The sequence below is a fragment of the Paramormyrops kingsleyae genome, chromosome 7, assembly GCF_048594095.1.
Source record: "Paramormyrops kingsleyae isolate MSU_618 chromosome 7, PKINGS_0.4, whole genome shotgun sequence".
Taxonomy (NCBI): domain Eukaryota; kingdom Metazoa; phylum Chordata; class Actinopteri; order Osteoglossiformes; family Mormyridae; genus Paramormyrops; species Paramormyrops kingsleyae.
The window spans coordinates 11,236,861-11,251,742 of record NC_132803.1 but is presented as its reverse complement, the minus strand read 5'-3'; the positions used below and the strand labels follow the sequence as shown (position 1 = coordinate 11,251,742).

Below are 14,882 nucleotides of genomic sequence, written 5' to 3'. Positions count from 1 at the left end.
CAGTTTAAATGTAGTTCTGTATGTGTCTCTATCTTAGTGCACCCCAGTACACCAGTGTGAACCAGCCCCGATCTTGTACATCACGGAAGCCCGGATTTGCATTTCTGATAAAGCCAAATCGACATTGTGAAAGCAGGTTGAGACGAACTGAGGAGAGAACAAGTCCGCATTTTCCCCAGCTGGGCTCCCTCATTATTTCCCGGGCCCCTCTGTCCAAAGGGGCGGGCTTCTCCTTTCTTCCCTCCCCAGAGCTGAGCTGGCAGTCTCCTCCCACTTCTCTGAGGGTCTGCAGCATGAGAGGCGCCCTCAGTCTTCCCGAGGCTCTCCCCGCCTACCGGTCCGTCTCTGGCTGCTTTGCTCCCTTCTGTTATCTGCTGGGCTAGTCAACTCCGTAACTGTGCATCAGGACTTTTCCTCTGTGGAGAGAAGTGCCTTCGGTACAGGAAAGGGAGACATTTGGGAGAAGCACCGCTTTGAACGCTACAGGTCTGTCAGCACCTTCTCTTACTTTCCAGCTCGTATGGCAATTTCCGGTCGCACTGCTGTGGTCTCTTCCCCTCGTGTGCGTGTGGCTTTCTGAGTGCCCATCCTCGTAACGGGGAGCCCCTGACAGCAAGGTCTCTGACTTGTGCACTGCTGAGGAGTTTTTCTGGATTGGCTGCGATACTCAGACCTTTGCAGCGTGTGGACGCGTGTCCTCAAAGTTGTTGAAGGCAGTTTGCCGTCTGACTTTTGAGAGGGAAAGGACTTCTTAGGTGTGCTGATCTTCTACTGGTTTCTTTGGGTTTAATAGTCATTTTTAGTGTAAGACTTGAATTTGTTTTCTGAGTTAAACCTCAGCTTGGTATCCACACCTGAGGGTGGGGGAGCGGAGAGTGTAAAAGGATTTAGTTCACAAGGTTGCCTTGATTGGCCACAAATCAGCCAGAATTACCAGACCGACAGGTAAAGCATCCTAAATAATTCCTTAATTAATATTGTGATGCAAATAGCAGTATGAACCATGTCAGTAAACATCTCTGACTCAGATCTACAGCATTTATTTTGCTTGGGAGCTGAAACATATAAACAAAACACCTGAGTTTCCGGTAGATGCAGAAGTGGATGGAGGTCATCACCCTGCTGCCTGCCATCTGTGGCATGTTCAGCTGCATTCTGCCTTTCCTCAGATCCATCCTGGGTCTGTTTTCACAACCTGAATCCTAGATTTGTATTTATTTTTGGCTCAATTTCTTGGGTTATTCCAATAGGAAATGATGGCTGGGTTTGTACCAGGATTCTGTCTTCCGTGTCAGAGGTGTAAAGTTCAGGTCCAGAAAGTAAAAATCCGGACCAAGATTTTGTTTCAACCAACCAGTTGAGTACTCTGTGACTGTGACTCTTTATTCTCAACTGGTTGGTTGAAACAAAACCTTGGTCCAGATTTCTACTTTCTGGACCTGAAGTTTCCACCTCTGTTGCTTGTGCAAAGCTTCTCTCATCCTATAGCTGCCCTGACTCTTGATGTCCCTCTAGGGTGGCATGTGTGACTCCTGTCCATGCTTATACTCTCCCCAGTGAGGTCCCCTTGTTCGAAACTGGGAGGGGTGAACCAGGCCGGCCGGGAGTGAGCAGCACCAGCAGCAGCCATGACCCAGAGTAACGGGGAGAACCCGCGCTCTCGGAGCAGGGTCCAGCAGATCCGGGAGGGCATTCACCTGCGCTCTCTGAAGGCCAAGAAGAAGGTGGAGGACATCACCAAGGACGATGTCAAGAGCTTCCTCAGAAGGAATGCTTTTGTCATCTTCACCGTCGCCGCTGTCATCATCGGTAGGTGGAAACCTGTAGAAACTACTGAGGTTCTTCCCCAAGATGTACAGCATGACTTAAGGGACACCATGCAATTTGCTGTGCAAAGCAAGAGGCAACAATGTTTAAAGAAGCGCTTGCAAAATAACAAATGAATGAAAACTTGAGTAGTAATTACTTTTAAGACATGCCTGTATTCCTTTAAATTTGGGGGGCTGCTGTTGGATCCATAATGTGAACTGCTGCAAAAATGGGGGAATCGAAGAAGTTTGGAGGGAAGGGTCACAGCCAATCAACTGGAACAATGAGAGGGACACAGATGGCCTGACGCCAGCACTTTACTGCTCAAACAAACAAAAATGATTCTGTTTGCAATAGCTGCATATGCAGTGTATGTGACAGTATTAATTACGATCGTATTTATATGGAGTTACTTAAAGGAGCTGCAAGGTCACAGAACGTAGACAAGAGCTGCATGTTTTGAAAGCTTATTTTTGCATGAAGTCCAGCTGTAATATTGGCTAACAGTCAGGTGTCTCCTGACAACTATGAGAAAAACACTGTATTTTAAATGGCACTGAACTTACAAGAAGACAAGAGCATGGGTGCTGTAAAGGAGGGAAAAGTTAGGACGTCTCCAAGGGCCCCTGAGTGACAGGGGCCCCTAAAAACAATTGGAACATTATTTGATTGGTCTGGGTTGGGGGCCTAATATGATATGCTTTCATGGGGCCCAAAATCTCTAGCGGCACTCCTGGACAGGAGATGTAAGTGCAATTCAATTCAAGCACTTTATTGTCATTGTGTAACACAACAAAATTACTTTTAGGTGCATTAATAAATACAAAATCACTGAGACATTTACTGAGAAGTGTCATCAAACAGTGTTTTACTGCAAAGGCCATCTGGAGCCTCAGAGGCTGGCTGCTGCTGCTGTGAAATGCTTCTGGATTTGAGCGGTGTCACCTGAAGCACAACGCGGTCATGTCTGCACAGGCGTGTCGAGCTGACTGGAAACACACTGACGCATTCCTTACCGACATGCAAAAAGGATGTAGCCAGAGGGCCCGTGTAGGGATAGGTGGAGAGGCTGCTGATTTTTGAAAGGTGTCTATAAGTATTACCAGTCACATAAACACACTGTTCGTTTCACATCTGAAATCCTGTCCACAGAAGTTCTGTAGTTCACGATTAATTTAAGCGAACGGAAAAATGTTTAATGTGTCATGTTTCTGGTGGAAACCAAAGTATTAAAGTGTCCATACTGGACTGGTGTGCTTTTCAGGCATAATGCTGGGTTTTTCCCTGCGGCCATACAAGATGTCATACCGTGAAGTGAAGTACTTCTCCTTCCCTGGTGAGCTGCTTATGCGGATGCTGCAGATGCTTGTGCTCCCCCTGCTGGTCTCCAGCCTCATTACAGGTATGTTCATTGGCTGAATTCTCCCTCTGCTGGTCTAGCTGTAATGTTGCCTGTACCCTGGATTTCAGGATTGCTGCAGTCGGTCTCACCTTAAAGACTCAAAGACTGTGTCGTGCTGTGCTGTGACTTGATGAGAGAATCGCTCATGAAGCAGTGGTTTAACATCTGACCACCGAGTGTAGCTGTGTAATGGTTTTAAGGTCTTGCTGAAACATTGACACCTCAATAGCCGGGATGAACTGGGAGAGAGCTCACTGAACTCTCTGTGAAAGTCTCGGCTTAAGAAAAGTCATCGGGAGATAAAAATCACCTCAGACAAAAGACGTTGAATCTCTCAGGAATATCAAATTATAGAATACAATGAAAACGTAATCACATCACCAGTTCTTCCTTTTATGAAAAAAAAAAAAATCAGTTCACGCAATTGGCTCTCATGTGCAATTGTCAAGTGAGTTTCATTCCGTTTGACTGGGTTGAATTTCCACAAGCACCCCAGAGATTTGCCCCCCATTCAGGCAGTCTGTCACAAAAAGTCACTGTTTTCTCAAGTGTACTCAGTTACATCCCGGGAGCAGCACTGCGGGCTGCTTTTAGGGCCGCAGATGGGGGCGCTTCGGGGCCGTGTCATGACCTCTCATGAATGTCTTTGTATGCTTTGGCACAAGCGCGGCATGCTTGTGACACGCACCTGTATGGATAACTGAGTGTTTGATCTGGCTCAGGCCGCCACGTTTGCCGCTCTCTGTGTCTTTGACTCCACGTGGACTGATTGGAGAGGCTGGCTGCTTTTAGGGCACTGAGGAATTTCCCTCTTCTAAGTGGACTGCAGTACATTACAGATTCCAGGTTCTTTGGAGTAGACCTTCACAAGACTGCCAGTGATTAGCCATTTGTCAATGAGTCTATCTTGAACTTTTAGGGAATCCATGTGATTGTGCCTCGTTGTTGGCGTTCTCGTGCCCTTTGCCCTTCGGCCTTTACAGAGGTGTGTCTGTTGTGTCCACCTGAGGTCCAGGAGTGGTATAGGTAGCTCCTACAGGTCCTGCAAAAGCTGGCTAATGCTTTCAGAAGCAGCTGTAGATCATCATGTCATAAAATGGATCATAAGGTAACCACTGGTAGCACATTGGTATTGTATTAAAAAAGTAAAGGGAGTAAGGAATATGGTGTGACCAGGTAAGAGTGATGTCGTTGTGAGATTCCCAGGTACTGCTGGCGTGATGAAAAGGGGCCCTATATCCAGTAGCCCATTGTTTAAGTCTTGTGCTATCCGGCGGGAGGGGATGACGTCATCGGTAGGGCCTCGTTAGGGTCACAATGGAGACCTGTCACATGCTGTCTCCCACTGAACCAGCGCTCCTCACACCCATTGCTTGCTTCTGTCTGCTGCAACAATGGTCCCCTTGTCTGTGTAAATTTATTTAAGTTCTCAGTATGAACAAACCGCATGAATGGTGTTGATTGGAAATGTGCATTTGTGTCTCAACCAACTGCCACCTGGTTATCGTCACATTTGCTTGTTTTGTTTTTTGCTGTTATCAAGTGACAATCGGTAAATAACCGGCGGACTGATGTAGCTGATTGCTTCAGACGCAGTGTGGGGGAGAGGTCTGTGGTTGTTGTAAGACGCATTTACTCCCCGCTAACTAAAACACAGATGTGCATACTATTTAGAAATCAGTTTTTAGTTTTGACCTCAGATCAGCCATTTAGTTGTGGGGAAGTGAGGACCTGGAATGAGGTGTGGGGGCGGTTCCATTTTAAGCCACTCCTGTGACTCTCCTCTATCACAGGTCTCAGCTCAGCTTGATGAGCAGATAAACCAGCCAATAGGAAAAGGGGGTAAAAGTCATCGCCCATAACTGACCTCGGGCTGCACAGGTTACTCAGGCTCAGCGGAACTCTGTCGCCTGAATAGTTCTATACCTATTCCTCAGTACAACTTGGCTTGCCCGTTCTGGCAGGGGGACAGTCAGCTCTTTGTGCTATACTGGGAGCACAGGCAAGCGAGGGAGCTTGAGCAAAAAAGATGACTACTGCTATGTTGGTCTAGGACTGTCAGCTGTTGCTAATCTGCAATGTGGGACTTGTGATGAGACTCCATCCTGCTCTGCTTCACACACATAAAGGGCAGAAATTAACCTCCGTCTCCTCCTTCAAAGCCATATTGTTTCCCGGAATTCCATGGGGGGCACACAATGGCCGATTGACGGAGCGGGAGGGGTGATGGAGAGAAGCCCGTTGGCAGAGCCAGCTTACCGGGCTTGTTGGCATACGACTGACCTCAGTCCAGTTCCCATTGCATCATTAAGGCTTATCACAGAGCAACCAGTACATCTGTTTACATGTACAGGAATTCTTATTGATCATATGGGTTTGCAGTTGGCGTCCATATTGGATCACGAAATAGCTGATGATTAAATATTTGATTTAAAAAATGAATGTCTACCAAAAATATGGAAACTAATGAGTTTGTGGAGGACTTTAGCGTGTATATTTTTCAGTGATGTTTTCTAATCTTTCATACAGATGTTGCGTCGTGTGTTTGCCTGCTAAGATGAGACATTAGCATCGTCGCTAACATGCTGGTAACACGTTCACACACATTGCTCAGCCTCGGTGCTTTACACTTTTCCTTCATCAAGAATATAAGAGAGACAGACAAAGTAGCCCAGAGCGAGGGGCCATTTTATTTATTCTTTTGTCCATGTAGTTGCCCCCTCAACGTTTCCATTTGGCGAGAATGTGCCATTTCTTTGGTGGTGGGGATGTGATTGTAGAGGCTGTGTTTGCTGTTGCTGGGACAACGACGTTGTGGGACCGTGGCAAGCGGACAATTTTCCCAGGCTTGTCAGAGAGGAGGGGGGGGGGGGGGGGGATTTAGGGGTGAGCTGGGGCCCAAGTTTGGGGGTGAGACAGTGTGACAGTGTCCCTAAGAGAGGGAGGGAAAGAGGGGAAAAGATAAGGACTGAAGGCTGGGCTTGAGACAGAGTGGGGGGTGGGGGGGGGACACTTGAGCCCGAATTTGGGGCCAAAAGAGAGTAAAAGGAAGAGAGAGAGGGTGGGTAGACTGGGGTGGGAGAGAACTGTGGGGGTATTGTTTTTGCCTGTGGGAGGGCAGGATTGTTCGTGTGTGAACCTGAGGTATGTGTTTTGAAAGGGGATACCATTAGAAACAAAGCTGGAGCTTCTGCCCAGCGAGGAGTTCCAGGATTAAAGAACACACACATGTGAGCCACAGGGAAGGACTTTCCCCACCAGCCGCCTGCCCTGTGCCGGCACGGCCCATCTCCCACTCGCCCTCTACCGCAACAGCTGCTTTTTATGGAATCAGTCATCCAAGTTTTCATCTAGATAACATTTCTTTTTATTTACAATCCAATATAAGGCCATTATGTATAACCTGTAGCTTCATGCAGGAAGTATCAAAGCAGCACCAGAGACAGTCTTCCATCCCAAGTTTTGGGGTGGGGGGGGGTGGGGGTAGGGTTGGGGTGATCACAGAGTGAGCCTGACACAGGCTTTCCCCATCCATACAGGCATGGCAGCGTTGGACAGCAGGGCATCGGGCAAGATGGGCATGCGGGCCGTGGTGTACTACATGACCACCACCATCATAGCTGTCTTCATTGGGATCATCATGGTTCTCATCGTCCACCCGGGGAAAGGCTCCAAAGATGAGTTCACCAGGCAACAGAAGATTGAGCAAGTCAGCGCCGCTGATGCCTTCCTGGACCTCATTAGGTACCTACCTGCAAAGGGACTGCCAGCTCTGGGCAAGTGGGGGCGTTGAGTTACAACACTCCCCTGTAAAGAGACACCTCTATCACGGATTACCCATGGAGACACAAGGCGGGCGTCAACTGATGTAATGAAATCCAGACGCATCGCTGTTCACAGTGCAAATGGATTATTGCTAATTGGTGTGTATCACAATGCAGCCCTACCAAGCTTAAGAAGGCCTTCCTGACCCCCTGGTGGCCTGGGGAGGGGGAATGGGCAGGAGGTGTGGGAATGGAATCTGGGGTCACCTGGGGGGCATTGCAAACTGCTGGGCGTGGGGTTTATTCAGCTGAATACTGAAATATTATCAAATGCCATTTGTGTCTTTGTTCGTGACTGCAACAATGACTGTGACCATTGTCCTTTAATTCCAGAAACATGTTCCCTCCCAACCTGGTACAGGCTTGCACCCAGCAGGTAAACACATCTCCTTCCAAGTCATTTCAGAAACATCCCCCTCGCCCCCCCCCCCCCACACACTGTCCAAGACAAGGGTCCATCTCTACTTCCAGATGATCGGCAGGGCTGACCCCCCTCCTGCCAGCGTCCTGTGGGGCACTTGGGCTTCCGGGACTGAGTTGGGCTTTGGACCTCCCTGGCCCGTGTTTTAAGCATGTAAACCCCCTGCTGTCCATGAGCGGCGCCGGGACATAGTAGCAGAACCCCCATTCCCTCGCCAAGAAGCAGACAGGCCTTTTGTGGTCCTCTCTCACTCACTCAGCCTTTCAGGCTGCAGCCCGGGGGACAGTTTTGAAAAGCATTTCTGCTAGGGAGGGGCAGGGCCTGGCAGCAGATACAACACAAGGCTGGGTCTGGCCCACGTTGGAGGGGACAGCGCCTGTACGCCGGGCCGGGAAAGGCTTTGAGTCCGGTCCACAAAGGACATCAATTAACGTCAAGGGAGGGATCTGTGGGAGGAAGCAGCCACATAAAGGAGAAATGGTGGGCCCAGAGTGAATCAGCGGGTGTGGGACAGTCCAGTGTACATTGCGGGCAGGAAAGAGGCCCGTGTCCACTGGAGGGCTGCTGGGGCCGTTCAGCACAGAGCTATGGTAGGCAGGACACGGTCAGTGGGGGCAGCGGGGGGGGATCTTTGAGCTCCCGACCGATTACTGGAGCCAGCTGGATGCGGAGGAGGAAGTTTCAGATATTCAGATATTCAGAAAAGAAGGAGTACAGTCTGTGTGGGTTCGCGTGGAGGGTGGCTAGAGGAGCACATGGCAGCTTGGAACCGAAACAAGACAGTTATAGTAATGTCATTAGGGTGCCATCTTGCTGTACAGTCTGATAATGCCCTTAAAACCTGTCACTGTACAGTGTCATAATAATACTAAAACATCCTGTGACTGCAAAAATGTATTAATGCCATTAAAACATCTTGTCACTGTACAGTGTGATAACGCCATTAAATTAAAACAGTTACACTGTACAGTGTGATAATTCCAGTAAAACACAATCTCACTGCGCAATGTGATAACACCATTAAAACATCCTGTCAGTGTACAATGTGATAACACCTGTACAGTGTGAAAATGCTACTAAAACATCCCGTAACTGTATAGTGTCATAATGCTATTAAATATCCTGTAACTGTAAAAATGTATGTCATTAAAATATCCTGTCAATGTTCAGAGTGATATCTCCATTAAAACACAGTCACTCTGTGTACTGTGATAATGCCAGTAAAACACAGTTTCACTATACAGTGTGATAATGCCAGTAAAACAGTCCCACTGTGCAGTGCCATTAAAACATCCTGTGAAATAACAGTGTATTAATATTATTAAATTAAAACATAGTTACACTGTACACTGTGATAATGCCAGTAAAACACAATCTCACTGATAACGGATTTAAAACATCCTGTCAGTATACAATGTGACAACGTCTGTACAGTGTGATAATGCTACTAAAACATTCCGTAACGGTACAGTGTCATAATGCTACTAAAACATACTGTAACTGTGAAAATGTATTAATGTCATTAAAACATCCTGTCATGGTACAGTGTGATAACGCTATCACATCACCATGTCATTGTACTGCGCGATTAAACCAGTAAAACCAATTCTTACTGTACAGTATGATAATGCCAGTAAAACCAAGTCTCACTGTACAATGTAGTAATGTAATAATGCCAGTAAAACACTGTCACTGTATAGTTTGATAATGCCATTAAAACACCATCTAACTGAAAGGTGTGAAAGCACCATTAAAACAATGTCACATTCATTATTTTCTGTTTCACCTATTCTCTGTCTTCTTTGTTTTTGATTTACCCCTAAATACCAACCTGTATCTTTAACCTCCTCCTTTCAGTTTAAGACCCAGTATGGCAAGCGGGTGGTGCATGTGAAGGTGATAGTGAACGACACCATCTTTAACCTGACCAACAACACCCAGGAGATTGCCCGTGAGGAGATCATTCCCGTTCCAGGCACCGTCAACGGTGTCAACGCCCTGGGCTTGGTGGTCTTCTCCATGTGTTTTGGCCTGATCATCGGGAACATGAAGCAGCAAGGCAAGGCCCTCAGGGACTTCTTTGACTGCCTGAACGAGGCCATCATGAGGCTGGTCGCCATCATCATGTGGTGAGTGAGTCTATGTGTAAGTGAGCATCCACAAGATGGTCAAACTGAAACCAGAACTTGCTCAGTAAGTGTGCAATGTTTGTAAATAGGTATGTGTTGCTATTATTGCTTTCAGAGGTGGAAAATTCTGGTGCAGAAAGTACAAATCAAGACCAAGGTTTTGTTTTAACCAACCAGTTGAGTACTCTGTGACTGTGACTCTTTATACTCAACTCGTTGGTTGAAACTTGAATCTTGGTCTGGATTTTTATTTTCTGGACCTGAACTTTCCATCTCTGGTAAGTAGCTACGAAAGATGACTAATGGATGGATGGATTTGAGAACAAGCTATCAACTATCAGTCTGCCCTTGCCTGCTCCACCAGGTATGCCCCCCTTGGTATCATGTTCCTGATCGCAGGCAAGATTGTAGAGATGGAAGACATCACACAGATGGGCGGCCAACTGGGAATGTACACGATCACAGTCATCATCGGGCTGCTCATTCACGCCGTCCTGGTGCTGCCCACCCTCTACTTTGTCATAACACGCAAAAACCCCTTTGTTTTCATTGCCGGCCTTCTGCAGGCCCTCATAACAGCTTTAGGTACATCCTCCAGGTAGGTGTCCATCAGATGTCCATCACCGAGATCTTATGGCTTATGTTTGTGTGAAAGAGGGCTGATCCTATGTAGGACCTGGATGTTAAGAAGAGATGGTGTTAAGATGTTAATATGAAGATGAGGTTGGGCTCCCTGTTAAGGTGTCTGTGTACAGACCAGGGTGTTAAGATTGCTGTGTAGAGACCAGGGGAGATAACGTTAAGGTTGCAGTGTATGGACCGAGAGAGATGGTGTTGAGGTGGCTGTGTCGGGACCGGGGGATGGCGTTAAGGTAGTTGTGTAGGGACCAAGAGAGATGATGTTGAAGGGTTGTGTAGGGACCAGGGGAGATGGCGTTAAGATGGCTGGTTAGGGACCAGGGGAGATGGCGTTAAGGAGGCTGTGTAGGGGTCAAGAGAGATAGTGTTAAGATGACTGTGTAGGGTCCTGGGGAGATGGTGTTAAGAGGACTATATAGCAACCAGAGGAGATGATGTTAAGGGGGCTGTATAGGGACCAGGGGAGATGGCGTTAAGATGGCTGGTTAGGGACCAGGTTAGATGGTGTTAAGGGGGGTGTGTAGGGACCAGGGCAGATGGTGTTAAGGGGAGTGTGTAGGGACCAGGGCAGATGGTGTTAAGGGGGGTGTGTAGGGACCAGGGCAGATGGTGTTACGGTGGGTGTGTAGGGACCAGGGCGGATGGTGTTAAGGGGGGTGTGTAGGGACCAGGGCAGATGGTGTTAAGGGGGGTGTGTAGGGACCAGGGCAGATGGTGTTAAGGGGGGTGTGTAGGGACCAGGGCAGATGGTGTTAAGGGGGGTGTGTAGGGACCAGGGCAGATGGTGTTAAGGGGGGTGTGTAGGGATCAGGGCAGATGGTGTTAAGGGGGGTGTGTAGGGACCAGGGCAGATGGTGTTAAGGGGGGTGTGTAGGGACCAGGGCAGATGGTGTTAAGGGGGGTGTGTATAGGCCAGGAGAGACGGTGTTCAGGCCGAGTCATCGCAGTGTCCTCCACTCTCATGCAGCTCAGCCACCCTGCCCATCACCTTTAAGTGTCTGGAGGAAATCAACAAGGTAGACAAGCGTGTGACGCGCTTCGTGCTGCCAGTGGGCGCCACCATAAACATGGACGGCACTGCGCTCTATGAGGCTCTGGCCGCCATTTTCATCGCCCAAGTCAACAACATGGATATGAACTTTGGGCAGATCATCACCATCAGGTAGAACAAAGTGTAATTTCTCTGGCAGTCAGCTTTGGCTGTCAGATTCACAGTGAATCACTGTTATCCAGCACTAATGGAATGTCTACCGCATGTGTTACCAAACAGCATCACAGCCACAGCCGCCAGCATCGGTGCCGCCGGCATCCCCCAGGCCGGCCTGGTCACCATGGTGATTGTGCTGACCTCAGTGGGACTGCCCACCGACGATATCACGCTCATCATTGCAGTGGATTGGTTCTTGTAAGTATAACAAATGCATTTAAAAATACAACACTGTGCAAAATTCTAAAGTCTAAGAAAATGATTAAATGATCTTCGTTGTTGGTGTAAAACTATGATATGATGTCTGTCAATGTGTCAGCTTAGCTATTTAAAAACATCTCCTAAAATCACACCAGTGTTTGCAGCAACCATCCAACATACCTGTGTGACCACTAGCAAACCTCGTACGGCTAATCAATACCTCATTGAGTTATTTAACCAATTATGTTAATTAATTAAGAGAGCTGGTGGTAAAATATGACTAAGACGTGGAATGACTGAGGAGAAGCTTGGGAACCAAAGTGTAATGTTTGTCTATCCAATATAGCAACTTTTTGGAGCAAAGAAAAAAGATTTTTTATCGTGTTGTTAATTAGCATATGTTCTAATGCTAAATTGTGGTTTTTTTTCTCAGCAAATATATAGTTAATACCCAGATAAATAGCCTTAAATATTTTCTTTGACTGCCTAAGACTTTTGTGCATCACTGTATATGTATATGCCATGTAACAATTACATGTATAACAATAATGCCCTCGTGTTCTGCAGTTCACTGTGGTTGATTATGCTAGTTGTCTGGTTTGGATTAATGATTTCTGTTAAAAACCTGTTTCTGAAGAGTATAATATTGACCCTGAGCTCCAAGTCAGGTGGAAGCCCTCAGGCTGAGCTTTGTGGCCATTTCTTCTTCGGGAACAATCAGGGCTGGATGTCCTGATGTGTTCCGTCACACATTAGGTGATTAACCGTTCTGCAAAAATGCCGTCGGTTGGCCATCAGCTTCACTTAAACGTGCCACCTCTGCCCCCCCGACTCTCCCTTGACCTTTGCCCCCTACAGGGACCGCTTGCGTACCACCACCAATGTGCTGGGAGACTCAATCGGGGCGGGCATCGTGGAGCATTTGTCCCGGCACGAGCTGCAGACCAAGGACGCGGAGATGGGGAACTCCGTGGTGGAGGAGAACGAGATGAAGAAGCCCTACCAGCTCATCTCCCAGGAGAACGAGTACGAGAACGAGAAGCCATCGGACAGCGAGACCAAGATGTAGGTCCTCCTCCAGGTCTTCTGCTGACATCACCACATCTGTCCCGGGCCTTCCTGTCCATGGAATGGCCGCCGTTTTTGTTGGGGGAGTTTTGTTTATTTCCTCTGTGTTCTTGTTGATTCTTTTTTCCATCGGCATCGATTTCAGAAAGGCTTCAGGTGTCAGCTGTCTGTTACTTTTTCATTTTTTTGTTCCCAGAATTTACAATGTGTACTGTTTGTCTGACTATTTGAATGTTTGTTCTTGTTCCCTTAACATGAATGACATATTTCTCTGAACACCATAAGCTCCCCCAGGCACAATCTTGATCTGTGACCGTATCTCAGCTTGACAGTGGTTCATTACACAGGGTTTGACAGTCACATATCCGCTGTAAAACAAATTGCTTATACATAAGTTTGCTTCATTAAGTGTCATGTTTTTTAGAATAACTGAACAAATGAGTATTAGTGGGAATAAGGTTGTACATGGATTCTCCCACATTGAACTGCTCATTTTTTATTTTTATTTTTTATTATTTTTTTTGTACAAGCTCTTGCTGGACCACGTAGTGTTTTTACCGGAAGTGGAATAAGTATCAGATGTCTGTCAGACATGTCTCCTTTCTGTACATTTTCCAGGGAAGATCTGGTCAATTCTAAAAGTCCTTGAAAAGCTGAAGGGGTAAAAAACAAAAAACAAAAAAAAAAAACAAAGAATATAAAGATATTGAACATTTTGCCCTCGTTGTGAATATGAAAAGGTCTTAGGGTTAGGGTTGGGGACTCAGGGGCTGATTAGGCATGTTGTGACTGTGTGTAAATGCTGGATTGGCTGGAAGCAGCCGCAAGGGTGTGGCCTCATCCGAGGTAGGAACCAATGCCGGAGTTGGACGTAGTAGGAGGGGTTAGAGGGGGTTAGAGTGAGCAGGGCGGGACTTTGGCAATGGGAATAGACTTTACCAATCCTGGACAGTTGAGTGGAGCATCAGCCTGACCTGGAAAGCCATGTGATTGGTGAGAATTCAGTGTAATACAGAAAACAGGCAGCAGTTAAGCCTGAGAGTTTCATAGACTATGGACTGGGCAGAGATTAACACAGCCTCCTTCGGACCGAACAGGTCCGTTCTGCTAAAGGACAAACCCACGTGTTCCTGGGTTGCGCTGTGGGCACCGTGCTCGCACGGCAGGGAATAAGCGTGCGTCGTACTCGAGGAGGCGTGCTGGAGGCCCTGGGTGGTCCTGCACACTTTGACGTGTCACCATCCTGTGAATGTAAAGTAGATCCGCGTACTAATAAATCTTCTCACAGTTTTAGCTCGTTTGGAAAGCCGAGGATGGCTGATGTGGAAGGAGAATCGGGTGTGATGCAGGGGGGCAGAGCTGCACCTCCCCGATTATATTGGCATTTGTGGGGTGGGTGGGTGGGGGGGGGGTCTCTGCTCTGCCCCTGCTTTTTGTCCCTGGAAGACCCGTAGATCCCAAAATGGCATTATAGTACTTAGCTTTGAGGGGTCCGATTTCTGTGTCTATGGTGTTAGGGAAAAAAAAAAACTGTCTATGTTTGTGTTTTTTTTATGATCTGGTCCAGATTTATGATTTTTTGAAAATACGTTATCACGCATCGTCGTGGAATGAAAGGCCTCCTTCACAGTGTGTGACTGAAGGAGGCCTGAAGGAGCACACAGCAGGAGGAGCAGAGTAGAAGTTTCACACGGACATACTGCTAAAAGGAACATCAGATTTCCTAACTGCATTCTCTTCTTTTTGGATTTCTTCACTGATAGTCTATTTAAATTTCCTTTTGTATTGTATTGTGTAGGTAAACTGAGCCTTCTAACAAATGCGACTACACAATGTTGTAATGGTTTTTTTTTTTTGATTCATTGTTTTCTAACAGATGTTGTAGAGCATGGGAATATATTTTTAGAGTTTTTTATATAGAGAATATTTAGGTATTCGTGTAAATTAACTGTAGAATATAAAGGTTTACTTGAGGAAGTCTACTGTAAGTTTGCTGTGCTTTATCCAGAAAGCTGGACAAACTGGCCACATAGACGAACCGCAGGGGGCTTGCTGACCGCACACAGAGTAACGGGATCAGAGACCGAGACTTGACCTTGTTTCTTGTTTACTTGAGTTTGGCAGGTGCTGCTTGCACATTTCCCGCTGATGGCTCTTTACTTGAGGTAACAGCTGGCTTTCA

General features: G+C 47.1%; 1 protein-coding gene across 1 annotated transcript; it reads left to right on the top strand.

Annotated features, from left to right (window-relative positions):
- The first annotated feature begins 224 nt into the window (after positions 1-224).
- Positions 225-13,719, top strand: LOC111842168 (excitatory amino acid transporter 1). The gene is made up of 10 exons (XM_072714266.1): positions 225-486; positions 1,558-1,809; positions 3,074-3,211; positions 6,751-6,955; positions 7,369-7,411; positions 9,314-9,585; positions 9,950-10,183; positions 11,192-11,386; positions 11,495-11,629; positions 12,491-13,719. Exons 2-10 carry the CDS (start codon positions 1,629-1,631, stop codon positions 12,699-12,701), a joined length of 1,614 nt encoding a protein of 537 aa, XP_072570367.1. The 5' UTR covers positions 225-486; positions 1,558-1,628; the 3' UTR covers positions 12,702-13,719.
- The last annotated feature ends 1,163 nt before the right edge of the window (positions 13,720-14,882 follow it).